This window comes from Oryzias latipes, chromosome 1, assembly GCF_002234675.1.
Source record: "Oryzias latipes chromosome 1, ASM223467v1".
NCBI classification, from domain to species: domain Eukaryota; kingdom Metazoa; phylum Chordata; class Actinopteri; order Beloniformes; family Adrianichthyidae; genus Oryzias; species Oryzias latipes.
The window spans coordinates 1,588,645-1,615,606 of record NC_019859.2 but is presented as its reverse complement, the minus strand read 5'-3'; the positions used below and the strand labels follow the sequence as shown (position 1 = coordinate 1,615,606).

The 26,962-nt window shown below is 45.0% G+C and overlaps 2 protein-coding genes across 3 annotated transcripts in view; both read left to right on the top strand.

Moving 5' to 3' along the window:
* Positions 1-440: 440 nt before the first annotated feature.
* Positions 441-9,006, top strand: LOC101156795 (rho GTPase-activating protein 19). 2 transcript variants are annotated; one of them, XM_023957570.1, is made up of 12 exons: positions 441-548; positions 1,489-1,763; positions 2,169-2,249; positions 2,677-2,886; positions 2,958-3,184; positions 5,182-5,268; positions 5,365-5,430; positions 6,063-6,269; positions 6,338-6,433; positions 6,516-6,629; positions 7,409-7,504; positions 7,927-9,006. In XM_023957570.1, exons 1-12 carry the CDS (start codon positions 505-507, stop codon positions 7,966-7,968), a joined length of 1,545 nt encoding a protein of 514 aa, XP_023813338.1. In that variant the 5' UTR covers positions 441-504; the 3' UTR covers positions 7,969-9,006. The 2 variants fall into 2 exon arrangements, with proteins under 2 accessions (XP_023813338.1, XP_023813320.1); XM_023957552.1 differs by having other exon boundaries at positions 7,924-9,006.
* A 1,667-nt stretch (positions 9,007-10,673) lies between these two features.
* Positions 10,674-26,962, top strand: part of LOC101161946 (slit homolog 1 protein) — a 51,954-nt gene continuing 35,665 nt past the window's right edge. The window contains exons 1-4 of the mRNA XM_023955750.1: positions 10,674-11,295; positions 22,328-22,399; positions 23,626-23,697; positions 23,778-23,849. Of these exons, the coding sequence (XP_023811518.1) occupies positions 11,066-11,295; positions 22,328-22,399; positions 23,626-23,697; positions 23,778-23,849 (446 nt within the window). The 5' untranslated portion in view covers positions 10,674-11,065. The remainder of the gene's footprint in view (positions 11,296-22,327; positions 22,400-23,625; positions 23,698-23,777; positions 23,850-26,962) is intronic.

Sequence of the window (26,962 nt, the reverse complement as noted above, 5' to 3'; positions counted from 1 at the left end):
AAATCAACATAATAATTTAAATTCATTGTGGTTTGGTTTTTAGGAAATATTTGAGGTCATTTAATCAAATCTGAAACCTTTCAAACTTTTGATTTGTGTTTAATAAAGAACCAGATGTGTCTCTCACTCCCTTTTAAAGATCCCATTTCAGATTATTAGCGGAATTCGGTAAAAATAAGTAGCAAATGTCTAAATATCGTTGAGAGTGAGGCCTAAACTGTTATTTTGTATAATAATTTAAAGATAAATAGACACACTAAATCAGCCGCAGAAACTGTAAAGTTTAGGCGTAGAAGGAAAAAATGCCAAAAACGACCGAAATTTTCTGATAATTTCAAATCGAGATGACCACAAACATGTTTTTCCACTGACAAAGCCCCGGATTCAAACGCACCAATCAGAACGGTCCATGCAAATCCAATCCCCGCCCATATGTGAGAGCTGACCAATGGGCGGGTTCGTGGGCGGCGCCTGGAGGATATCTGCGCAGGATTCAAACTGAACATGGCTGCGGGGAAGGATGCCGACGAAAACACGCACAATAGAAGGTAAAAACCCGCAAATAAAGGTATTTAGGCTCGACATGAGGGTCGCAGAGCGAACAGGTATCATAACGTTAGATCTTAATGTCTTAAACCGGAAGTTTAGAGGTCTTTTTTTAAATGTTTGCCGTTGAAATGCAGAAAACCGGCGTGAAAGCAAAAAACAACAAAAGTTCTTGACGTCATCTCTGTAAATCCGTAAATTCAGACTAAGTTTGTGATTCTTTTTATTACCAAAAAATTCAAATAAAATATAAACAAAAAAATCAATACTTAATAAATGTTTATTTGTAGGAAAAACAACAACAACAACAACAACAACATTCACATTGATTCCATTATAGTGTATGTGTCTATATCACACACTGGTTCCTGCCCCTGAACCTGTATGATTCGCTCAGTCGATGCATGAAAAAAGGTTCAGCGCACCGTCTTGTGGGGTCATCTGGACCCCACAAGACGGTGCACTAAACAAGCCAATACCTGTCTTGTGGGGTCCAGATGACCCCACTCCCAACATTAACGTGCCTCGTTGGGAGTGGGGTCATCTGGACCCCACAAGACGGCACGCAGGTCCAAAGCAGATCGGATCAGAATCCTCTGTGGCGAGGAAGACCTGAGCAGCTCTGGGACAGGAACTGATCCAGACAAGACCGGTCAAGAAAAATAAGAACTCTTCTTCAGCTCTGCAGACGTTCTTCTGACGGTTTTCCTTAAAGGACACTGAGATGTTTGCAGAAACATGAGGTAAACCTGGAATCGCGTGGAAGCTCAGAGCTGCTCAGGAACACGCACAGGTTTACTCAGGGAGACGTAGTTTGTCTCAAACTGGGTGAAGAACTTTCTCAGACGGAAAGTTTTGGCATTAGGAGGTTTTCCAGAACTTCTGAGCTTCGAGGCTGAACATCCTCAGAGTTCCCACCAACGGCCGGTTCTGTGTCTGCAGAGGAACGGTGTGCAGCATGGTGATCCGGCACGAGGAACCGCCGGCGGGCTCTCCGGCCGGACGGCCGCCCGTCATCTTCAACCCGGATTTCTTTGTGGAGAAGCTGCGCCACGAGAACCCCGAGGTCTTCCTGGAGCTGGTGATCAGCAACGTCACGCGCCTCATCGATCTGCCCGGAACGGAGTTCGCTCAGCTGCTGGGCGAAGAAGGACCGAAGACCCCCACCGGCGGGAACGGGGGCTTTTTCCGCTCGCTCAACTTCCTGAAACGTAAAGGTGAGACGTCTGGGGCCAACCTGCAGCTCAGAGGCTCTCTGGATCCAAAGAGCTTCAGGTCTGGACCAGGGACTTGCTGGACATAACAGATCATCTCACTGCCCCCCCAGAGATGAGAGGAACGTAGAACCCCAACGCTTTCATGATCTGCAGCAGGTCTGAGCCCAACATTTAAAATCAAAAGTTTGGTCTAAAGTCCAGTTTTTGTGTTCAGAGGAAGCTTTAATTATTACTGATTCTGGTCCCAAAAAACACAAAACAAAAGACTTTAGAGCAAAAATGAAAAAACATTCATACAAGTGGAAAAACAATGACATAAAATAACCAAGCATCAAACTAAAAACACTAAAACAGAGTGCTCACCTTTACCTGTCTGTCATGGACTCTCCTCTTCCTCCTCTGCAGATAAAGGCATCGTCTTTGGGAGTCCGCTGACGGACGGCTGCATCGCTCAGATCTACCAGCTGGTCGAGTTCCTCAGTAGACGTAAGTCCCGCCCCTTCCTGGCTTCAGACCGGCAAACGCGGTGAAGCGGTTCCTCTGAAACGAGCACAGAGATGTCCTTCCAGGCCGTGTTTTCCTTCGTCATCCCAGCGGTTCTGCCCACATTTGCTCCTTTTTTCATCTGGTTTGTGTCGTGTAAACAGAACCACAGCTGACGACACTCCTGCAAGTTCTCCAGAACCTCCTTTCTGGCTCTAAATGCCAGAAAACCTGGCATCCTTTTAAAGTGCTGCGAACATCGGAACCTGGATCTCATCTTTTTCCTGGACCAGGACCCGGACTTTAGGGTTCTGTGATGAGGCTTTGGGTCTCGTCTCAGTCGGGGATGTTTCTGTTGAATGCACAGCGTTAATGCACATGCCGCTGCTAGAGAACTCGGTTCTGAGCGGTTTATGTGTCGTTTGGTCAGATCTTCACGTGGAGGGTCTGTTTCGAGTTCCCGGAAACAGCGTCCGGCAGCAGACCCTGAAGGAGCTCCTCAACGGCGGCGCCGACGTGGACCTTCACTCCGGAGACTTTCACCCCAACGACGTGGCCACGCTGCTGAAAACCTTCCTGGGGGAGCTGCCCGAGCCGCTGCTGACGCACAGACACTTCAACGCTCACCTGAAGATCGCAGGTACCGACGCGGGGCGCCGACGGGCGTTCTCGCCGCACCACATGTTTCAGGAGCTCCGTCCCTTTTTGCAGACATGACGTTGTTTGACGAACACGGCAACAAGACGGCGGTTCCCAACAAGGAGCGGCAGATCGAGGCGCTGCAGCTGCTCTTCCTGCTGCTGCCGCAGGCCAACCGCTCGCTGCTCAAGCTGCTCCTGGACCTGCTCTACCACACCGCCAAGCTGCAGGACAAGAACAAGATGTCCGCCCACAACCTGGCCCTCATGTTTGCCCCGCACGTCCTCTGGCCGCGACACGTACGTCTGGAAGCTTTTATTTTGGAGATTTAAGCCTCAAAACTTCTGCGGCTGATAAAAAGTTCAGGGGTTAAAAACCCCGCTTCTGCTCCTCCCTGCTGTTAGTTTGAGAGCCGAACAATCCATCAAACGTCTGACATCGCTGTGGGGAAACTTTGCTTAATAGGGGAGGACTTTTATTTTGAAAGGCACAGTAGAGCAGGAGGAACTGTGACTGAACATCTGAACAGATACTTCAGAAGAGGGTCCACATAGCAGGTTCCTCTAGTGTGATGGAAAGAGAGGAGAACAGATGGATGAGGAACATGTCAGAGGGAAGAGGTGGATGTTGTGGAACAGGAAGTAGCAAAGATTGGTGAGGATGTAGACTGGAAGGCTGTGGAGGTCTGGACGTGTTCAGGAGATGAAGGCAGAAGAGTTTCTGTCTGACAAATGGAGATGAAGACTTCTGGTTTCATCTTGAAGAAGATCAAAGAGTAAAGAGTGAAGGTCGATGGAGGTCAGAGGTGAACAGCAGTTTGGTGCTTTCATGCAGAGAGAGAGAGAACCACAGATGTTTGCTTTGAAGAAGAGAAGGTCAGGAGGAGCTGTGGTTGGAGGAGGAGGTCTGGAGCAGCAGAGAAGAACGTTGGAGATGTTCAGGAAGAGGACGAGTGCCGGAAGACGGTGGCGTCAAATGCTGCGTTCACACCGGACGCGATTCGCACGTCAGCGGCGCCGCGTGTCAATGTTAAGTCAATGTACGGACACCATCTGAGGTCCTGCGGCGGGATTTGGGCGTCAGGTGCGGCAATCGGGGACTCGGCTTTTAGCATGTGACGTTTTTGTTGACTTGATCAAAGGGTAGAAAAATAAATCCAATGTCGCTCCTTGTTGCGGGGATTTTCGTCCTGAGTTTCATCCGTTTTCTTAAGCCGTTGGGTTGCCGGAAGCTGCCCCGGTTATTGGACCGGTTGCCAGCCTGTCACATAGCCAGTGGAGCGATGGAGACGCTACGCTAGGCAGCCGACCGCTGGACGGCAAAGCGAGCTCCGCTACCCAGGGTCTGGCAGAGCTGGCGTGCGCCGCCGCCCGGGCAGCCGGAGAGCCGTCATGACCTCTACGATCGCTGCAGCTCCATGGGCTTCTGATGTTTTTCTCATTGTCATCAAGACCACAATAAAAAAAAACCCACAGTTTTATTACAGCGAGTTAGGGCTGGGGGGGGCGGACGCAGCGTTTAATTCGGCCATAACCCAGGGGGCAGGAGGACAGTCCACCAGGAGAGACACTGAAGGATCTGGTGAGCCCAGACTCGCCATCCTGCTCGCCGGCGCCTCGGTAGAGCTCTCCAGAAGAGACCCAAGCTACTGGCTCAACGTTATCCATGTTTCCCACGATGAAGTCCAGAAAAACGTTAACGGTTGCTCTGCAGCCGGGCGTCAAAGGCAGGCGTCGGACCCAAATTTGACGTGTGAATGTAGTGGGGGTGGGGTGGGGGGGTGTACAGACTGATGGATGAGGTTAGACAGAAACCTCCGTGGATCATGATGTTTGCAGACGACACTGTGATCTGTAGTGACAGCAGGAAGCAGGGGGAGGAGCCTCCATGCGTCACTGAAGAGGTTACAGGAAGACGTTAAGGTTCTCATTGGGACCAGGATGGATCAGGAATGGATCCATCAGATCTGGGTAAAAGTTCTGGAGATCAGTGCAGGGAAGCAGATGGACAGAGCAGGAACGGTGATGATGTTGGGATAAGGATGTTAAGGTTGGAGCTACCAGGAAAGAGGAGGAAGAACAAAGAAGACGTGATTTGCTGTGGCGCCCACTAAAGGGAGCAGCAGATGCAGAAGAAGGAAGACATTCCTGAAAACATTGACCTGATTGAAAATGGACCACAAAATGTTCTGATGTCATCAGGGAAAGACAGAATTTTCCGTGGTTTTTGAATGTTTGTGGTTGAGTCGGCTCCGCCGTCGGTCATCTGGGTGACTCTCCTCGTCTCGGCGCTGCAGATGACGGCGAGCGACCTGAAGGATCATCTGAAGAAGCTGAACAGCAGCATGGCCTTCCTCATCAAACACTCGCAGAAGCTTTTCCGGGTGAGTTTCCCAGCGGTCCAAATGTCTCGGAGTCGGGAAGCTCCGCCTTGACCCCCCCCCCCCCCCCCCCCCCCCCCCCCCACCTGTGTCCTCCAGGCGCCACTGTACCTCCGGGAATTCGCCCGGGTCCACTTTTCTGGGACCAGAACTCTGCAGTCGAAGGTCAGTGCTGGGTGTTCGGCCCCAGAGCTCATCATTTCCACGTCTCTCCTGGGGAGGGACGGGTTCCGTTTGGACTCCATCCGATGCCGAACCGGTACTTTTGAAACGGTTCCGTGCTGGAATCGGTGCTTCACTAATGAAACAAAAAACATTAAAGCTGCGTGACGGCGAAGAGACGCTTTACTTCCTGCTGCTCATCGCCATGACGACCGGTGAAAACTGCGTTAAAATGATCAGTCGCATGTCCCGTTAGCCAGACCACGAAAAAAATAAATCCGTACAAAAGCGATAAATATGATTTTTGAGAATATAGTCCTCAAAATATGAGGAACGTCTCTAAACAAACGTTATAAGAAAAGCAGCAAAGTCAACATTTTGTAAAATTATGATGAAAAAGACATTTTGAGAGAATAAAGTTGGAACATTTTCAAATGTTTTTCTCCCCGTCAGTCTTGTAGAAAGGAACCGTCTTTTAAATAAAGTTGTGTTTGAATGTGACGGTTGAACCGCAGCAGAATCAACGGCTCTGTCTTCTGGTGCAGAACCGGGTCGGTTTCTTCTGAGATGAGCCGCCGCCGCCGCCGCCGCCGCCGTCTGTCTGATGTCACGCCGCTTCCTCTGTGCTTTTCCAGGACGACCTGGAGCTGCTGGCGGCGAGCAGCTCTCCGGCCCCCCGGACGGTTTTGCCCCTGAAGAGGTCGGCGGCCCTGGCCCCGCCCTCCCAGGAGGCGTGCGGGTCTCCAGCCCAGCAGTACACGGACGAGGCGCTGAAGGAGCTCTTCAGGCACGTCCACCAGAACATGCCCGACTCCGCCAAGAAGAAGAAGCTCGTTCGACAGGTTCTTCTCGCCGCCGCGGCTACAGGTATCCAGATTACTGCGGAGTAACCGAGTCACCTCTGTTTCAGCTGGTCAAACAGGCCAACGCAGCTGAAGACCCTCAGGCCCCGCCCCCTCCCAGCAGGAAACACCCGCGCTCGCGCTCCTTCGGCGGCCTCATCAAGGTACTCCTCCGGGTTCCCGTCCGGCTCCAGAACCGCAAACGTTTCCTCTCTAACCCGAGGCGTTGTGTTGCTATGGTAACAGCGCCGAACTCGAGGTGAGCAGCTGACGGCGGAGAGGCGGGTCAGACACGCCTCCCCCGAGGCCGTCAGCCGGACCGGCAGAAAAGGCGGCAAAGAAAACGTCGCTTTACAGGCGGTAAGAAACGATCAGGTTTCCTTTTATTTATTTAAAATTATGTTTTTATGAAGCTAGAATGAACTTTTACAATATAGACTGTGAGACATGACAGTTATTATAAAGATTTATTTATGGTTAAAGTCAATTAAAAGGAAACATAAAGTTGTAAAATTATTTTTAAAAGTCACAAAACTAAGAGCTTAAATTTAAGGATAATGAAGTTGTAAAATAATTGGACAAAAAAATCGTAAAATTATGAGGAATGTATGAAAAATTTACTATTTTTATGAGGAATTATGAGGAAAAAAAAATTCTCTGGAATCAGACAATCAATTTATGACTGAAAAAGTTGTAATTTTACATGAAAAAGTGACTTTTTCTTTAAATTTATACTTTTAATATGATGAAAATAAATGTGGACATTTACTAAGAAGTCAATCTTTAAAATATAACATTTCAGTTTTGAAATTTTTTTTTCTTCTTTTGAGACTTATTTATGCATTCAGTTATTGTCATTATTTAGTAAATGTGTGACTTTATTCTAAATGTTAATGTTAGTTTAGTTTAGTTTGTTTTTCTCACGTTTCTTCTTGAAACCAAAGTTTCTTTTTCGTCTCATCTTCAGTTTGATGACCATAAAAGGTCGTAAAGGTTCATTTCTGACTCCTGCGTTAAACCTTTCTGACATTGACCGTGTGTCTGTGTGTGTGTGTGTGTGTGTGTGTGTGTGTCTATGCTGGCGTGTGTGTGTGTGTGTGTGTGCACGTACGTGTCTGTGTGTGTGTGTGTGTGTGCAGGTCCACAGTCCGTTCAGCGGTGCGCTGATGGGGAAATCCGGGCTGGTTGTGAGAAATCCAGACTTTGACTGGAACAAAGCTGTGAAACCTTCAAAGGTTTGGAGACGATTTCTGCCTCTTTCCTGTAAAACCGTGTTTGGCGTGTTCGTCAGGCGCCGTCTGCCGTCAGACCAGAAGCCCTGATTGGTTTATGCCAGATATGATGTCAGACGAGTTCCGGTTCTGCTAAAGTTCCTTGCCGGCTTTTGGACCGGAACTTCCTTTTAGCTCTTCAGTTTTGCTTCCTGAGGTTTAAATGACGTTTCCTGTTTGTTTGCTGACGGCGCGTTTGAGTCACCGGAGCCGAACATAAACAAACGTGATAAACGAGTCTCTTCTGGGGATTTTCCCGCCTTCTTTTCATCGGTTCAGTTTCGTTTTTTCGTCGTTTCGGCGGCTCCGACGCTCTGTGGTCGTCTGTGTTTGTGACCCGCTGAGCTGACGGCGGTTCTCACCCGCCTCCATCCGTGTCCCAGCAGGAATCTCCGTCGGAGTCCAGGATGTGTCCGTCTGCCGTGTAGGAACCGGGACTTCTGGACCGGAGGGACGCTCCACCACAGGAGCTTTGTCTTATTTAGTCATAACGTTACTGATATTTATACGGCCTGTGGCGATGACTGCTACGTTTCTGCTGACTCTGCAGGAAATGTTTAAAGTGTAAACTATGTTACTGTTTTTTAGAAGCTTGGGAGATGTTTGTTTGTTTGTTTGTATGTTTGTTTGTTTTTAAGATAAAGCTGTTTACATCACACCTGTACCTGCAGAAAGAAAGAAGGAAGGTTCCCGCTGAGATCTTTGGAGGGGGGGGCAGAAGTGACTGTTCATCGAGGTGCTGGCGTCCTGCCCAATAGGGAATCGAACTTCGTTAGCGGAGACGTTTACGTGTCAAAAAGGTTAATGTGAAAAAGTTCCTGTTCAGACACTTTAGAATTTTTATTTTTGGTGTTTTTTAATCTTGGGGGGGGGCTGAAAGTTTTAAGGAAAGTTGAAGGAAGGATTTGTGTTTGAGAGTCGTTTCAGAGGAGGAGGAAGAGGAGGAGTCATCATCATCAGGGCTGCAGGTCTGACGTTTAACACCTGGAGATGCTAAAGCGTTAGCAGGTGTGGGGGGGGGCCTGAGGATGGCTGTGTGGGGGTGTAATGCTGTTGCAGACTGTGAGAGGACGTGGATATTATGGGATGTTGGACGATTAAAAGACACTGTAGCTTCTGACCTTTTTTTTTCCTTCACACTAACGCCTGGATTATTTTATGATTCCTGATGCTAATATTTTATAATGAACCTCTTTGGTTCGTGTCTGGCTGCAGTTTTTTTTTTTTTTACACAGTGGAACAAATGCTGCCCCCTACTGTTACTAATGTGAACCTGTTTTCTTAGTTTTTTTCCATCATTTCTCTCAGGCTTTTATCTTTTTGTTTGTCTAAACCGAGTTCTCCGGCGTTTCTGTAACTTCTGGTTCAAATCTGTGGTTATTTTTGTGTAAAATAAGATCTGTTCGTTCACTGCTTTCCTTGGCATTAAATCTGCTTTGGATTAAAACTTTATATTTCCACTAAAACTGTTTGGTTTTTGGCTTCAGGGGAACTTCTTCCTTGCATTTGCCTAGTGTGTGCAGCATACACGCGTGTCCACCAGAGGGCGCTCTAAGCCTCTGAAATGTACAGATGGCTCCAGTTTTTGCCTTCCAGGGAGGAGAAATGGCTTTAAAGGTAACTGTTTGTTTCACAGGTTTAAAGGGAAAGCCCCCCCCACAACTAAAAATTATTTTTGTTCCTTTTACGTAATTTTTTTTCTGAGGTGCAAACCATTTAAATTAACAAAAAGACAAGTTTTCATTTAGAAATTAATTGAATATATTTGTATTATTACACATTATAGAACAAGAGCGCACAGATTCTAATGGTTTCTTCCAACTAATTAAAAGAGCTGATAGAATAAAATAATTTATCCAAATGTTTGGCTGCAGCTCCGTTCATCTCCTCAAACTTGAAATGGATGCAGCTTCACCTCTGAAAGCTGAAATAAATCTTCTTTTTTTTTCTCTTCTTACATTTATTCCCAGCAAATATGCTGGGAATAAATGTAAGAAACTGGTTTTAGATTCCATATAAACATCTTTTTAATCAAAAACCTGTTTCAGATAAAAATCCAAAACAAACTATAACCTGTAAATATTAATAAAATATTAATAAACAAAATGTGTAATAAATACTCTTTATTTGAGCAAACTTTAATACTTCACAGTGAATCACGTTTCAGTTATAAAATGTAAAAACTTTGAACTTTAAAAAAAATACAATATGTTTTAAAGCATTAAAAGACTTTTTACATTTACATCAAACATTTAAAATCTCTGCTTCTTCCGACTTTATCTTCTTTTTATTTGATTTATTTTCAGTAAAATAGTTCGGTGTGTTTCATCCTGAAGGTTTTTCTTTTGGAGCTTCGTTTTCATGACTCGCATGAGTCTTACCGGGGGGGGGGGGGGGGGGGGGGGACTCTCCTCATGGAGGGAGAAACAGGAGCTTTTGTGAGGAGGTGCAGATCCGGAAATCAATTCAGACGCGTCTGCGGGAGGGGTAGGGGACCCCCCCCCCCCTTATACTGTACCCCTACGCTAGCTATTAATGCCCCCCTCCACAAACACCCCCATCCTGGGAGATTCCAACGTCTCCCAGGATGGGGGTGACTCGGTTGGGGTGGGAGGGGGCGAGGCTCCATTTGTTCACCTGTGTTTACCTTCCTGCTCTCTGGGGGGGTATCACTCCGGTGGGAAATAAAAAGTTGGTCCCCCCCCCCCCCCGCCGTCATGCCAGTAAGTAGAGAGATGCCCCCCCACACACACACACCCAATTAGGTCCAAAACATCCATACCAAAGTTCTCTTTTCTCAGTTATTTCTCTTCCTCTGTTCTCCCAGGAGTTTCCCGGTTGGATGCTTTTTTTTAAGGGGGGGTCTGTGTGTTTGTGAGTGGATCTGTGTGTGTGTGTGTGTGGGGGGGGTGATCACGACTTGCTCTCCTCTTCCTCCCTCTCTTTTCCTCATCATGTTCATGGAGATCTGTTTTCCTCTCGGGGGTCTGCATGAGCAGGAGGGGGTGGGGGGCTGCTGTCACAGGAGGTGGCGGCGGCTGAATAGATGTGAGTTCACCCTGGGTGCCGGTGTGTGTGTGTGTGTGTGTGGGGGGGGGGGGGGCGTAGGAGGAGTCTTGGTAAAAGCTTTTGATGGATGATCACTGTGTGTGTGTGTGTGTGCGTGCGTGATTGTGTGCGTGATGGAGACAGCGAGGGAGCCCCCCCGCTCCTACTGTTCAGTGCACAATGACTCAATGAGAGGTGGGGGGGGAGGAGGCAGGCGCACTGTACCGCTGCACGAGAGGGAGCACAGAGGAGAAGAGGAGCTCACGTGGAGGAAGAGGACGTCCTCTCTTTATCCTCCTCAGGGACACTCCGGCATCAAGTGGCAGTCGAGCTGAACTTCTGACCGTCCGCCTGACTCCTTTTTCCTGCTGCCTGCTCCCCTCTCACAGAAGGAGGTGGTCAGCTCCCCCCTCCCCTGAAAGCCAAAGACCTGTCAGCTCGGATCGACGGCGTGGTGGAGCTCCACAGGAGAGAACAATGCTTGCTGGGAGAAGATGGGATGGAGGCTGGCTGGGCGGCTGCAGGACGATAGGATCTCACCCCCGGCTGGGGGTGGTGCTGGTCTGGGGTGCCCTGGTGCTGCTGGCGGGTCAGGGGGGCGCCCGGGGCTGCCCCGCTCCCTGCACCTGCGCGGGGAACACGGTGGACTGCCACGGCCGGGGGATCCAGTCTGTGCCCAAAAACATCCCCAGAGGAACCGAGCGGCTGTGAGTACCAGCTGGGGTGTGTGTGTGTGTGTGGGGGGGGCAGGTAGGGGGCACCTGCTGTTCCTCCAGAGGAGCAAGCCGCTCTTCTCCTTCTGAACTTCTGCGTCTGTCCAAGGCGTCTCAGAGGGGAACGTCCTCAAACGTTGGTGAAGCTGTTCTGGTGAATCAGAAGAGGTTCTGATGGCTCCTTCATAGTACCCCCTCCCTCAGTGAGCCCCCTCCTGTTTTAGTCTGCTGTCCAGCAACAGTTGGGATGTTCTGGATGAAGCTGGGAGAAAACATTGATGAAATATGAAGATCTGAACGTCCAACTGTTGGTCCTCTCGGTTCATGTTGGGTTTGTCGAGCATGGGTGTGTTTGCATGGGGGGGTGTATTTATTTCAGGTTTCAGAGAGCCCGGCTTTGAATAATTGATGTTTGTCAGAGGTGCCAGCAGAGAAACACTATCCTGCCGCTTCCCTGCTCTGCTGCAGCCCCCGCAGCCCCCAGGCGGATAGCTTTGCGCTCAGAAACGGGGACTCCGGTCAAACGGCGCGGAAAATTCCCATTTGCTCAATCGTGAAAAACGGGGGAGATCTGACCTCTTTCCCGCCTAAACGATGAAGACGTTCAGGCGGAGTTCCTCCCTTTGCTGGTGATCTGCCATCTGGAAACTGTCTGAACTAATCTGATGTGACGGACACGTCCACCGCCGACAGGTGGATCGCAGGTGCAGACGATGGACAGAATTCCAGAAGTTTATCAGTTCAGTCAGACTAAAGGTTAACCAGAACGGAGGTCAGAAATGCTCTCGTTGTTTTACTTTGAAAAACTGATTTACTTCCTGAAGTCATTAGAGTAAAAATTGATCAGAAATTCCTAAAGATGTGCATGAAAAAGTCCCTAGTCTTTGGCGGTTGAGGGTTAGGCCATGACAGGACGTCGTTCCTGGTGGAGGAGGGTTGAGGAACAGTCAACATTCACAAGCAAACGTTCATTTAAAGCCAGAATGATGATTGGATGAGAAGCTCTTGATTCAGGGTGAAGGCTGTAGTTGATGATGATGATGATGGTGTGTAGAGTGACATAACAACCCCACGGACCTGCAAAGTTGCCTTGTGGAATGCGATTCACACGTCAGGGGCGTCTTGTTTCAATGTACAGATGCAACCAGAGGTCCTGCCACAGACATCTGGTAGCAGCGCATTTTAAAATATCTGATCTTTGGGGAAAAAGACGTGTCAACCAATCAGGAACTCAGTTTTAGACATGGAGGAACCCAGACATGGAGACTTGAAATAAGGTGGTATAATTTAAAGACTGTTTACAAACAGGTAACAATGTGCAAAAATGTGCTGACGTCATCTGTTACCCTGTGAATTATTGTACAGTGTTGTTGTATTGGGTAGGAAGGATTTCCGGGCAGTTTTGGAGCGGAGCTGTGTGAGCCTCCTAGAGAAGGAACTCTGCTGTTTGTCCAGAACCGGGTGGAGAGGATGGTCTGGGTTGTCCATGATGGATAAGATCTTGAAAAACTTAACTATAGGAGTTAAAGGAAATACTGAACTTCACACAGAGAGAGAGGACAACTACAGTACAGTGTTTGGACACACCTTCCCATTCATTTGAATGAGAAGGTGTGTCCAAACTTTTGGTCTGTACTTTAAATAGGAAAGAGAGCAAATTACTGCAAATGTTTGTCATATCTCTTGCAACACTAGAGAATGCAGTTCCCCCATTACACCACTTCATCGTGTAACTGATGCAGCAAGTGGACGATCCATAACAATAAAAATAAAACACTGGAGACAATCATGTCCCTCAAAAAGTATAAACGCCACTCAGAAGTTCATTGCAGTTATCGCAGACAGTCACAAGGCAAACCAGCCTCTATTAGTGTGAACTAGACCTCGCTATTTTAGATACGACTGAAGTGATGGCTGACTGCCGCGAAGAGTAAACCGGCCTTTAGCCACCATCAAGAAACCAAAAGGGTGATCAGACCAAATCTTATGCAAGTCATACTTTGGTTTATCCCAGTTCTTCTTTCATGGTCTCGCTGTTTTGCTGATTTTTTTCAGGGCGATTTCATGAAAAGTCCTCCATGCTGTGTCTCCTGTCCAGAAAGTGTTCAGTCTGCTAAATCTACACAAATACTCATCTCGATCAGATCTTAGTTTTCCTTCCATAATACTGTTGTTTTTTCTCCTTTGAAGGTTTGAACGTCGAGAGTTTAAATGAGAAAGAAACGTGAAAATGTTCACGTCTGTCAGAGAAAAGTGTATAAAGTGAGGAGTTCTGCGGCCTTAACCCTTGTACTATCTTAGATGACCCCCCCGCCCCTTCCATTGAGGTGTTCTCCCTACCATGACAAAGGTGGATAAAGGTGGAAAGATTTCATGTAATCCATGGACACCAGTGAAGATCACAAATCATTGAAGAAAAAAGGTTCCGTGCACTGTCTAGTGGGTCTAGATGACCCAACTCCCAACGTTAAAGTGCCTAGGATAGAACAAGGGTTACATATCTGTTATACTTTGCAGACTTCACCTTCAATGATTCATTTTAGAACATAACCCCACAACAACACTGTAGTCATAAAAAACCGTTTTAATCAGCAGATTTGTTCTTATTTTTGCTGTTTGAGGTTTGACCATCAACAAAAGGTGTGACCTTTTGAACTGCCTCCTGGTTTTAAAGGCCTCTCCTCAGACCATCTATAGCCTGAATCCGGCCCTGCCCTGCAGCTACTTAGGGAGGCTCGTTAAACAGCTATCTGTTAACGCTCTTGTTCCCCAATTAGCATGTAAAGTGATCTGAGTGTGACTGGAGGGGGAAGAGTCAGTGGAGGGTGAGAGTGTGTGTGCAGGCGTCCCTGGGAGACAGTCCACACTAACAGGGTCATTTATCAAGGTGACTGCACCAGTCAAACTGAACATCCTTCCCACTGGGGTTGTCGGGGCTACACTGAAAACTGGAGACCCTATGAGTGTGAATATTTGTCAAGAGAAATGAGGCGTTTCGGTGAAGAACTTAAGGAAGATATATATGTTTTTTTTAACTTCAGGTCATGTAAGATCATTTAAAAACATAATTATCAGTTCTACAGCACCTCAAAAATTGCTTTTTTTCTGGTCTCATGGTGATGGCAGAGGTTTGTTTCCCGCAGTAACAGGACGACAGCATTAGACGAGTCCAGAATCCATTACACTGATGCACAGAGACAAGTGACAATGCAAGGCTGAGCAAAAGTCCCTGAGAGGACATGGATCAAAGGCATTGAAAGAATTAATGTACTTGACAAAATGACAGATTTGGTACCTATGAGTGTTAAAATGATCCATGATCTTTGTAATAATCAAGTCAATAATGTGAGCATTGAAAAAAATAATAAATGTCACAGGTTTAAAATACACAACACGATGTTTTTGAAATAAAAAGTTTTGTTTGCTTGGTTGTTGTTGGTGACCCAGAACTGGCTCCAGTAAACAGTGATTCATAAAGAGATAAACAAGGTTAACAGGTTTCAGCTGCTCTTATAGATTGGTACGAGTGCTGCTTGGATTGGATCTGGTCCCCGTCTGAACCAATACTTTTGAAATTATTCCGGTGTTCAAACCGGTGATTCAAAAATGAAACAAACAAACAAAGACGCTGTTCTTTTCTATAAACATGTAAGTGTGATGATGTAGTGTGACAGGGTGAAAGAGAGCGCTTGAATGCACCTGAGACGCTTTATTTCCTTCTTTCTGACAGTCTGAATGCAGTGGTGCATCTCCGTTTTCGCACACGCTGAAATGAACACGGAGTTCACCACTAATCGCCATGACGACTGCCTTTTTTCCGGAAAACTGTACAAACACCAAAAATGCGTTTCCTCATGCTGAACACTAGGGGGATCGTTTAAATCCAAAACAAAAGCGTGGAAGCCTCTCATGACAGAAGCTAACCACCATCAAATGCAAAACACAGCTAACATTTGGAAACTTTAAACTGAGTCTGAACGATACGTATTGTAAAGTTGGTAAACATATAGATGTGTGTGTGTACTCGTATTTGTTATCTTGCGGGAACCCCATCTGCTATGAACACCATTGTTGTTGGGACTTCTGGTTCTTGAGGACCAAAGAGCATTTGGATTGACCCAGGTGTGCATGGAGGTTTGGCATTGTCTAGCAAGCAATTAGCTTTAAAGCAGGAGAACATTTAAGGCAGGAAACCTGACCGCCCCCTCCCCGGACCACATTAAGGAGTTCCCTACTTTACTTTTTAGAACGTAGGTGCAGCGAGACTAAAGGGGAACCGGAAGTTGGAGTTGTCCTAAACATGCAATTTAGTTTTAATGTGCCACTCCCCCTTAGTATGATCTGTGTTATTGTATCTTTTATATTTATTTTAATGTTTTGTAATGTATGTAGCCTTTTTTAATCAATTGGTATTTTAAATTATTTTAATTGATCACTCAACTACAAAAACCGTCAGGACACATTTCCCATAATGCATTGTTTAGTAGTCAATTTGTGGCTTGCAGTCAGTGCAGTACTAAGTTTCCAGCTGCGTTCGCTCAGGTTGGGGCCTTGTTGCTTCCGCCCCTTTCTGGTGAAATGTTGTGATGATTGACAGGTGATGTTGGAGCAAAAACAAATACATACGTCATTCACCAGGTGATCTGCGCAGCGTCTCGTCCACCTGGGTGATCTCAAACACGCTTATTGTGCATCTTGGCTGCACCTATTTGGTGTCGCCAAGATGAATTTCCATCCGTTTTTTATAAAAATATAGGAGTGGATGACTGGCTGCTCTACAATAACTTGTGACCGGGGTTTAAATGTGCAAAAAGTCATAAGAAAGAAAGTCCAAAAATGGTTACTGAATTTTGTTTCTCCTTTACTAATTTGTGTTTTAAAAAGTAAACTTAAAAAAAAATTAAACACAGATTCAAAATTGGGAGCACATCTTCTCTGACTTCTCCACCTCCACCAAGTCCAGTCCAGATTTACAGACAATCATCTTCATCCACACTGAGGGTCTCAGCTGTTTGGGAGGAAGTGCTGCCAAGTGTCCAGCAGTAAAAAAGGAGACAAGAGAAGCCGTGTTCAGAAGAACCATTGATGGAGGTTACAGAACTGTAGAAATGAAGTCTTCTTTTGTGTTTAATAGTTATAACTCAACAGTGTTAACTGAACTGTGTTAATAGGGAAATTTAAATTAGAAAACAGCAGATATAGAAGACTAATTAAACAGAAATGTATTACTGATTTATTTACTTGTATTTATTTACGTATTTTATTTGAATGAGAGTTTTATGAGTACATTTTGTACAGAAAACAGTTAATAATAGAGTATAGTTAATCATATAGTACATAATAATAATAATAAACTTTATTTGTATAGCACCTTTCCAGATAAAAATCACAAAGTGCTTCACAGTACAACACGATAAAACAACAGTAAAAACACATGTTAAAAAGAAATTAAGAAAAAGCCATTTTAAAAAGATATGTTTTTAGCTGCTTTTTAAAAGAAAACACTGAGTCCACAGATCTGAGGCTGAGAGGAAGAGAGTTCCAGAGGGATGGCATGTTCCATACAAATTTATTGGCTATCGGGCACTCACAAGTAGCGTGTATGTGTGCATTGAAGTTTCGGCCCTCCCTCAGCTATACCCCGCCTTCAGTGGCCCCCAAGTAAATTGAGTTTGAGACCCCTGGTTTAAATCATTCAAATTAGTAGACGTCTTTGCAACAAGCCACTAAAGACAACTGCATGGATTTGTATACTTGTGTGTGTGTGTGTGTGTGTGCGTGCGCATGTGTGTTGCAGTAGAACAGCCAGAGAAGGATTAGTGTCAATGCCTGATGAGGTGGAAGAGAGCGGGAAAACAAAGTACATTAGGCACATTTGAACTCTCAACACACAAACACAAAAACCCACACAAGCAAAACCCACACACATTCACATGCCAATTCATTTTTTTCATTGGTGCTAAATGTCAACCTTTATCAATTTACAGAATCGGATTCATGTCTTTTCAGGTCCAGCTTGAGTACAAACCAAGAGTGATAGGATTCAGAACTCAAAGATCTGAAAAAAACAACACATTTTGAATCTTTAATGTTTTCTTTTCTACATGTTCATGTGTTTCTGTAAAAAGGTCAGTGTTGCTCCGCGTTGTTAGTGCTGGAGGTCTTTTGATGAATACTCAAAGGAAGACTAGTGTAGCCGGCTGTGATAGCTTTTTTCTTTCTGTCCTCAACTCTGGTTAACCCTTTAACACCGGTACTTTATCTCCAGTGTTTACATTCTTTCTACTTCCACAGCTCATAACTCTTCAAATAACGTAATTCCAGTGGATTCAGTCATGGCGAAAAGCAGCCATACGCCACTATGCACTGTGTGCTGCATGTTGGTTAGTACTTTCACCTCACAGTAAGAAGGTTCTGTTTCAAATTCCAGTTGGGTCCTTTTTGAGTGGAGTTCTCCCTTTCTCTCTGGTTTTCTCCAGGGACCACTTGCTCCATAAGGTAATTGGTGACGTTAGGTCCCTTTTTTGGGAATGTGAGTGTTTGAAGTTGTCTGTCTCTGTGTGGCCCTGCGATGAACTGGAGATCCATCCGGAGCTTACCCCACCTTCACTCAACAATGATAGGGATAAGCTCCAGCAAACCCATCACCCCAAAAGGGATTAAGCATTATTGGAAATCAATTGATGTAAGAATTGATGGATGGAGGGGGGGATAGCCCAAATCCGAATTCCTCCCCTACCCCTTCGGCTTCTCCCTAACCCTACAATTATCCCTCCAAGTGGAGAGATTTGGAAAAAATTGTCTCTTCAAATTTGGGTGTTACTGCCGCTTGATGAGGCAATCAGTAGTCGCTGGTCAGCTACGTTAGCCTGTAGCTGCCAGTGCTCGGAAAATACATGACATGATGAGACAGAAGAGAAACTTTTTGGAAGAAGTGTCTGGATGGAAAATAACACAAGCATGACAGTGATTGTGTGATGGTGTGAGGCTGCCCTGCATCCTGCAAAGATTCAAAGAGTCAATCAAAAAAAAGATGTTTTTTTATGTTTAAGGTGGCTTCAACATCAAAACAAAACATCTTTTTTTATGGAAATCAAAAGATGTCATCATTCCTGACATCTTTCCACCTCAAGTTGTCTGTCGACACATTTGACTACTTTAGACACTAAAGTCCAGTAGAAACCACTTTGGTTCCATTTATCCTCTTCGTTGAAAAAGTGTTAACTTTGATGATGTAGCATCCGTCACACACCCACATCCAAATTGAGAAGAGGAGACGTTCGGATGTTGCTTTCCCATCAACCTCTGCCTGTCTTCGTGCTGATGAACTGTCACTGAATCAGTTGCATCCTCTGCCATGTGGGAACATGGGAGGTGAGGAGAAAAAAATGGAAAAAAGAAGATTTGAAATTGTGAAAGAAGTGGGAAACGATCGGGAGGCTTCTGTTCTCAGGTTGTCAGGATGGGAATTGAAAATGTGGAGGTGAAGATGAAGAGGAGAATTGGTGAGGACCAGGTGGAAGGGCAGAAATAACGAGAGAAGAATGAAATAACAAAAGTTATGATCAGATTTTTCTTTAGAAGCACTTTTCAGGTTATAAGATGACTTATATTTTACTCATGAAATGAGGGACGTTATACACTAATTGATATTTTTCTCAGTGTAAAAGCAAAGTGGAAAAGACCCCCGTTAAAGTGAGCTCTGGTGCATAAGACCTCATCAGTCACACATGAGCAGAAAATCGCTGCCTCGCTGCCCACCGAGGCGGCGATTGTCTGCTCATGTGTGAGACGCGTTCTGCTTTAACAAGCTATTGTTTGGTAGAGTCGCCACTCAAGGAGGGGGGCGTCTGTCACTTCGCTGACCCTTGACCCAGCCACACTGCACCAAACTGGATTTGCCACGCCTCATCAGAGCAAGGCGGCATTCATCTTCAGCTTCCTGCTCCTCACATGCAGACGCCACTTGAAAAAGGATTTCAGAACGGATCATCTCGGTTCTTCTGAGGCCATCAGCCCCTGACTGGGTTCTGATGTTTCTCTGGCAGTTTATGGTCTATGGTCCGTGCAATGGGCGGCAGTTTAGCTCAGAGGGTTGTGCAGGTCGTCCAACAATCGAAGGGTTGGCAGATCGATCCCCGTACTCCCCAGCCAGCTAGGCTGCAACTCACCGCTCCCCCCAGGGGATGGGTCAAAATACAGAGAAGAATTTCCCCATTGTGGGATAAATTAGGTATCAATTATTATTAATTAATAACACCACAGTAATTCTCAACCCCCCACCACCAATGACCCACTCCGACACGCCAATCTCTGGCTTCTCCACCAACCCCATGCCCAACCAACCACTTCATTAGGTACACCATGGCTTCTTCTTTTTATGGAATGATAATTTTTTTTTAGCTCAAACGTTGACCTAGAATAGGAGGCATCATCTGTGGACCTTTTCCAACCTTGGTTTTCCAGTTTTGCTTGATCACAAAATGAAAATCACATTCAATCCTCCTGAATTCAATTTGAATTTTGTACCTGATCACAGATCATCTCAAATGTTTAGAAAATGACATTCAAGAGGAGGACGGATGCAGATTGACGCTATGTCAGAGGGGATTTTGAGGAAAATCTGGAGGAATTCTCCGTTTGCTTTGATGTTTTTTACCAAACACCAGATTGCGGCTCTGTGTTTTTTTCTTTTAGAAATTCTGCTGATTTTCAGCTTATTGGGAATTCAGAGAAAATTTAGGATCAATATCTAGATTCTCAATAGTTTCCTCTTTCCTCAACTAGTACAATTCAAAGTCCTACATGGGTGATGTGGCAGACTTTAGGGTTTCTCCATGAAAGACCTCTGGCTTTTGATCTGGTTTACCACCTGTACCTGTCTGCCTTGGGAGACCAGAACAAGAAGATTTGCCCCAGACATCGTGGCCCCTAGGATCAACCCAGTTCTGCAACAGCCACCACGATAAGCTGGAAGTTCAAAATTGCCTTTTGCCCTACATGATAGTCTGTTATGTAGTGAAATCCTTACTTAAAGATTGGAGGTCATTGTGACTTCAAGCACGAAAGAACTGTTTTCTTTTTTTTTTTGTTCGAGTTCTCACGCTCCATGCTCCAGCCCTCTTCTCTTTCCACGGGACAATGTCAGAAGATGCTCCACCCTTTCCAGTCTGACAGGAACATGACACTCACAAACTCAACACACACACCTTCAGGTACCTGCACACAGCTCAGTTTACCCCTGTGACCACAAAGCCTAATGGGAGGACTGACATCATCACCTCCATCTTTGCAGCTGTCTGTCACATTGGACAGTGAGATCACCAGGTTAAACATCTCCTGCATGCTTCACATCTTTGCTGCAAAGAATACCCGGTTAAGAAAACATCACACAACACAGACGGCCGAGAAGATGAAGTCTGGTTTGGATGGATGGTTGGGAACTCGGGTCTCACTGCTTCTCCACTGGTGTTCATCAGAGTTCTGCTTCTGACTCTACTACATCTCTGAGCTTGATCTTTGGCTCACGTGGTTTTTCTCGTTACTCAGCCGCTGGCAGACAGTTGGTTGTGGCTTTTCCACCTGATGATGCGACAGCATCTTCAATGGATCTGTGTTTGCATGAAGGGACTCGTTCGGGTTCAAGGTAGAAGTGCTTGTGCCCAGTGGTGATTTTGTTATGATTATGAAGTTTTCAACCAAAATCCCACAACCTAAACGTCTTTGGAAGCCATGTTTCATGTCTATCTGACGCCTCTGTTTCCAAAAGCTCCTCTACATCGGCGTGGCCGTTGGTGCTGAGCTGATAGATCCCCCTTTTCTGCAAGCTGTGTCTTGCATGAGTGAGGAGCTTGAAGGAGGGGGGGGCACAAACAACACACACTGGACTGACAGTCTCTAATCTCAACAGTTTCTCTTTAGCGACAAAGAAACTGTAAAAAGTGACATATTTTTGGTTCCAAATCGACACTTTTAAACAATGTGTGCAATGACACAATGAATGTGTGCATCATTCCCTGCTGTTTATTAAACTTACACACCAAAAATAATTTTGATAAGCCCTGGAAAATGCTTTGAATTTAAGCTACATTGCAGCAAGCAGCACTGGTTGTGGTTCAGATATGAGGCTTGCACATGCAGATTTGGGCGACGGGTGGAGTACCAAGGTCTGGCAGCAGCAAGATTTCAGCAGCGCGGCGCGATTTGGCATCTGAACCGTCTGGAGCAAATCGGCCAACACTACCCATCCCTGCTAATATTGGGCGAAGGCCGACGGAACTGGAGCGATCCTGATCACCCACGGGAGGCAAGCTGGTGGCCGAACGGGAGACCCGCTGTGGGACGGGGAGCCAGCCTGCTCGGGCCTCCAGAACTTTGTGATATTTTTCTTATTTTCATTGAGGGAATAATAAAAAAGATCTCCTAATTTTATTCTTGTTCTTATTTTTAAGCTCTCTTGGTTAATGCAGGACAGCAAGCCTGCATTAAAAGAAACTTAACACAAATGTGGAGAACACATTTGGGACTTTAACTTTAAGTTTAACTTTAAATACGTGCGGCCAAAAACATCATCCAGCCTTGGACACACCTAAAATGCATGTGGGGAATCCAGTAATGGATTTCTTATTACATTTGTTCCATTTTATAAGAGAAATGCCACAAGTACATGTCAAAAACAGAAAAACAACAACATGATTTTCCTTGGAGAGGGACTTTAAAGAACAGCTAAGGAACCTCAGCAGCTCATCTGCCTCACTACCAACACCAAAAGCCACAAAATTTCGGTTTTCCAGGAGACAATCTTTCCTGGGACTTGATGTTTTTCAAAAATGACATTTTTTTCTTAATGTGTTATTTCAGACCGCAATTGTAATAAGGTCTAAATGACAAACTCAGTACATTTTTGATCTGTCTTCAAAGTGATTTGGGACATGACAGCAGCTGCCTGAAGCTTTGAAGATGAATATTTCATGTTTGACGTGTTACGGGTTTGGTTTTTTCTGATCTGCTTATCTTTGTGTTTCAGGGATCTGAACGGGAACAACCTGACTGTCATCACCAAGTCCGACTTGTCTGGACTCAGACATCTCCGAGTGCTGTGAGTCGGAGCTTCACGCACAGAGACATCATCAGGAGACGTCCACGTTTTTAGAAACAACTGGAAATCAAAGCAAGCTCTGACAGAAAAATCGGTCACATTCCACAAGGAAGTAGTCAAACAGGACACAACAAATATGATTTCAGGTTGAACTCTGAACATAAGACATTTAGACACATTTTAATATGCAAATGATTATATTATAGCTTCAAGTCTATAAAAAGCCAGTAAAAATTAAAATATTTTAAAAAGTTGTCATTAAAAAATTACCGCATTTAACCTACATCCTTAGAATCCAGAGGAAACAGTTGGACCTTTTTTACTGTCTAAGAATCTCTGAAGACTTTTTGAGAATACATGTGATGCAGGTATTGGAGATTGTTCAAATATAAAAATAAAAGGTCCACATTTTGTTTTTCTCTCAAAAATGTCTTCAAGCTGAAAAAGTAGAAACATTTTAGTTCAATCAGGATCAGAAAAAAGTGTTGAAAATGCAGCAGCGAAAACGTGAAACTGCAGTAGAAGGAAAGTTGTGCATCGTTGGGTCTGTGCATGGCTGAAGATGAGTCATTTCCCAGAGCTCTGAACTTCTTGCAGCTTCTTGCTGCTTCTTGAAGCTTCTTGTAGCTTCTTGAAACTTCTTGGAGCTTCTTGAAGCTTCTTACAGCTTCTTGTAGCTTTTTTGAGCTTCTTGTAACTTCTTGCAACTTCTTGAAGCTTCTTGCAGCTTTTTTGAGCTTTTTGAAACTTCTTGCAGCTTCTTGAAGCTTCTTGCAGCTTTTTTGAGCTTCTTGAAACCTCTTGGAGCTTCTTGAAGCTTCTTGCAGCTTCTTGTAGCTTCTTGGAGCTTCTATGAGTGTAGATCAGTCCATGTGAGTGGCTCTGAGTTTTCATTCTTGGTCGTTCTAAAGCTGTTTCAGATGCCTTCAACCTGCTGGACCTCATTTCTCTGATGATCCGACTTCTCGTGTCTCTTGGCGACACAGCAGCTCTTCTTATTTTTTCAGGATTTTTCCTGTTACTTTAGCAGAAAGGAGGTGCGGGTACTGTCCAATCTCTGGAGTGTTGAGCATCGTCAAAGCTCCACAAAACACATTTCCAAGCATAGATTGCAGGAGAATGAATTTATATGACCAGTTTAAAATAATGTGAATTTGGATCGTAGATCCGTGTGCTGTCATGTGTCTGTGCTAGTTTAGATATTTTTTTATGTCATGTTCCTGCAGCCACCTGATGGAGAACCAGATCTCCAACATTGAGAGAGGAGCATTTGATGAGCTGAAGGAGCTGGAGAGACTGTAAGAGTCCAGAAGTGAAATTCTTAAAGAAAAACTGACTCGACTGATGTCTGACGCCACGTTTCCTCTCGCCTCTGCAGCCGCCTCAACAGAAACCGTCTGAGCCAGCTTCCAGAGCTGCTGTTTCAGAAGAACGAGGCTCTGTCCCGACTGTGAGTGCTGCTCCGAATGTTTAAGTCTGGGTCCTGCTTCTCTGTTCTTGTTTCTAACATCGTCTCTGCAAACGCACATTCAGAGGAAAGCGTGTGCATTTGTTCGGATGTGACGCACACATTTTGTGCCAGACTCGTTTATCTTGGTTTATGTGTTCTTTGTGTGATTCATTCATGAATATTTCACTTTAATACCACAACTTTTCTCACTTTTTCCACGTGGATTCACATATGACCAATTTTGCTCTGTCCAATATGCACTAAATGTACATAGTGGTTGTGTGACACGTCCTTTAAAAACTTTGGAGTATGTTCAGCTGGTGTAGCCTTCACAAACAGACTCCACTCTTGAGAAAATTCCACTACGGACATTAAATCCCACCCTGATCATCTTTTGATCTATTCTCAAAGGGTTAATTATGATTGTGCCATCTTAGCCATAATCCCAAAACCCGAGTCGTTTTCTAGAACTTATTTCCACAGAATCTATTTCCACAGAACCGCAGGAGTTCATCAGAAGTTCTGTTGTAGGCGGGGACTGTCGGCCCTACGAACGTCCTGCTTCATCCGAAAAATGCCAAAAGAACATGTAAAGAACACCAAAAACACAGTTGTCATCTGATTTAGGGTACTAAAAATTCAAAAGAACCTAAATAAAGCCTAATTAACTTAATAGTTTCAGTCATTTAGTGGGAAACATAGGAACATTTTTGAAGTTAATAGTAGGGAAAGACATCAGTCACCAACTGACATTTACTGAGTTTTATGTAAAGCTTTCATTCCCTTAAGTTACTGCTATATTCAAGGTAAACGCAGATGATCCTGAACGGCTCCTTTTTGACGGTTCAGAATCAGTTATAACTTTGATTATTAATACTAAAACAAGAAAGTTAGCCCAGGATCTGGCAACAAAAATTGACCAAAACCAAGAAACCGGTTTCAACAACATTTTTCTACCTGATTGGCAAGTGAAAGACGACACGCCCACTGCCTAACAGAAGACAGGTGCTGATTGGTTAATCAGTGCCACTTTATACCAGTGCTACAAATTTTCAAAATGTATTAGAAGATTGATAGAAGATGTTGCTACTTTTGTTAACATCATTTTATAGCGATAAAATACTCACCAAACTGTACTTTTATGGGTTCCGTTGATTGACTGTATTAGAGACCTGGACTGAGCCTGACGTTATTCATGTCAAAAAGGGTTTACTACGTGGGGGCCAGCTGGCTCCGCCTACTTTGAATTGAGGCATTTGATCGAACAGTTTATAATTTGAATAACTTGAACTAAAGAACAAAACATCAAAAAAAAAAAAATGAAGACTATCATTTTAGGAAAAGGTACCAGAGCCAGAACGGTTCTTCTGACCAAAACAATAGTAACAGCTGTTTGTTGTTCCATTGACGTCTATGGGATTTTGGTGAGTACTTCCTGTTTGGAACACCAGGGGGGCGGCGGCGCTCAGTCCAGTTCACACTCAATGGTTCATCCCCAAAATGCCCCAAAACATGTTTGCGTGTTAGCTTCAACCTGAAACACCAGTTACAGGATAATCAACCAGAGCCATGATTGACCTTGACAGCAGCCGGTCGCTTTGTTGCTGATGGAAATCAATACGTCAGCGGCTGCTGGCAGCTGCGTTTTCCTGATATTCTTATAGTAAATCCCTGATAAATTCAGATATTATCAAGCACAGTTGTGAAATCACTGTCTGCCCTTAAATTCTCAACAAAAGCAGGATCATGTGTGTTTTTTTTAGATCATTTTAGCTGCTTCTACTGTTTATTCTGCAGCTCAAAACTAACCAAAAATAACTTTTATACAAATGTGAATTATGAAAAGGCTTGAAGGCTGCACTGTCGGGCAGTTCCAGAAAATTCCATCTACTACAGGCAAAAGTGAACAAGTGTGTGCATGAATGTGTGCGTGTGTGTGTGTGTGTGTGGGGGGGTGGGGGGGTGTATTTTCTGTTTTGGCAATATCACACTCGAGCTCCCAGCAGGGAAAGCAGAGATGGACTTGGCATGTCTGATCAATCAGCGCAAACGCACACACACACACACACACGCACACACTTACACACACACACACAAAGCGACACACTGGCTGCATAAAACCATTAGCAGCAGCTCCAGCAGGAGTGATTTTCCTTCCTCCTGCTGTGTTGATGGACCCCGTGAAGCTAATGTGCCTGAAAAGCACAGAAACCTTCTCCCGTTGGTCTGCTTTGTGCTTCTGCACATTTTTACCGGCTTCTATAAAATCCTCCTCTGCTTGTTCTTGCCTCTTTGTCGCCGAATGATCCACAAACCGACAGCAGAAACCGTCGTCAGACGCCGGATTCAAAGCTGCAGCTGAAAAAAATGCTTCTTTGTTTTGGAATTCAGTTTAAGCTTCAGAGGCAGCTCCTCATGACTTCGGTTGAAGCTGATCTGATGTTTCGGTGGCTTCAATACTTCTGGTCGCTCCTCCTCTCTTCACAAACCCGTCCACAGCATGTAAACATGAACATGAACACTAATGATTTTAAGAACACCCACAGTAATAAACTGCTGGAGTATTTAGCCGTCAGTCGTCTCCATTCATTCCATCCTCTCAGTACCTGTTAGCTGTGTTTGTCTGGGTTAGACGTTCTGCACTGAGACCGAGCCGTGGTTCATGGATCTGTTGAATATTGGAGTAAAGCTGCAGAAGTCCATTCTTCTCTCGTTGGCGTTTTTCTGCACACTCGGTTTCTCCGCGTTAGCCGAAGCTAACAATAAACTAGATGTCCTTCAAACCTCATGGCCAAACCAGACAACACAGTAAAAAGGTCACACAGCGACATTCAACACAATCATCTTCACTTACTTTCTCGTTTGTTTTCCAATTCGTAATCCTTTTAATTTTTCTCCTCTTTCTCACAGCAGTGCATCGGCATAAACCATCCATGATTGTCCATTTCCCTTGTGGATTTTGAATCTGCAGCATTTTTATTTTATTTGGGACATAACGTTTTTTCTTGTTGCAGCGTTTCACTTCTTTTTGGTGCGCTGCCTCAGCCACCATAAAAAGTACCTGACGGGGTCACGCTTCATTGTTCCTGTTGACAATGATTTGGTTAGAAAAA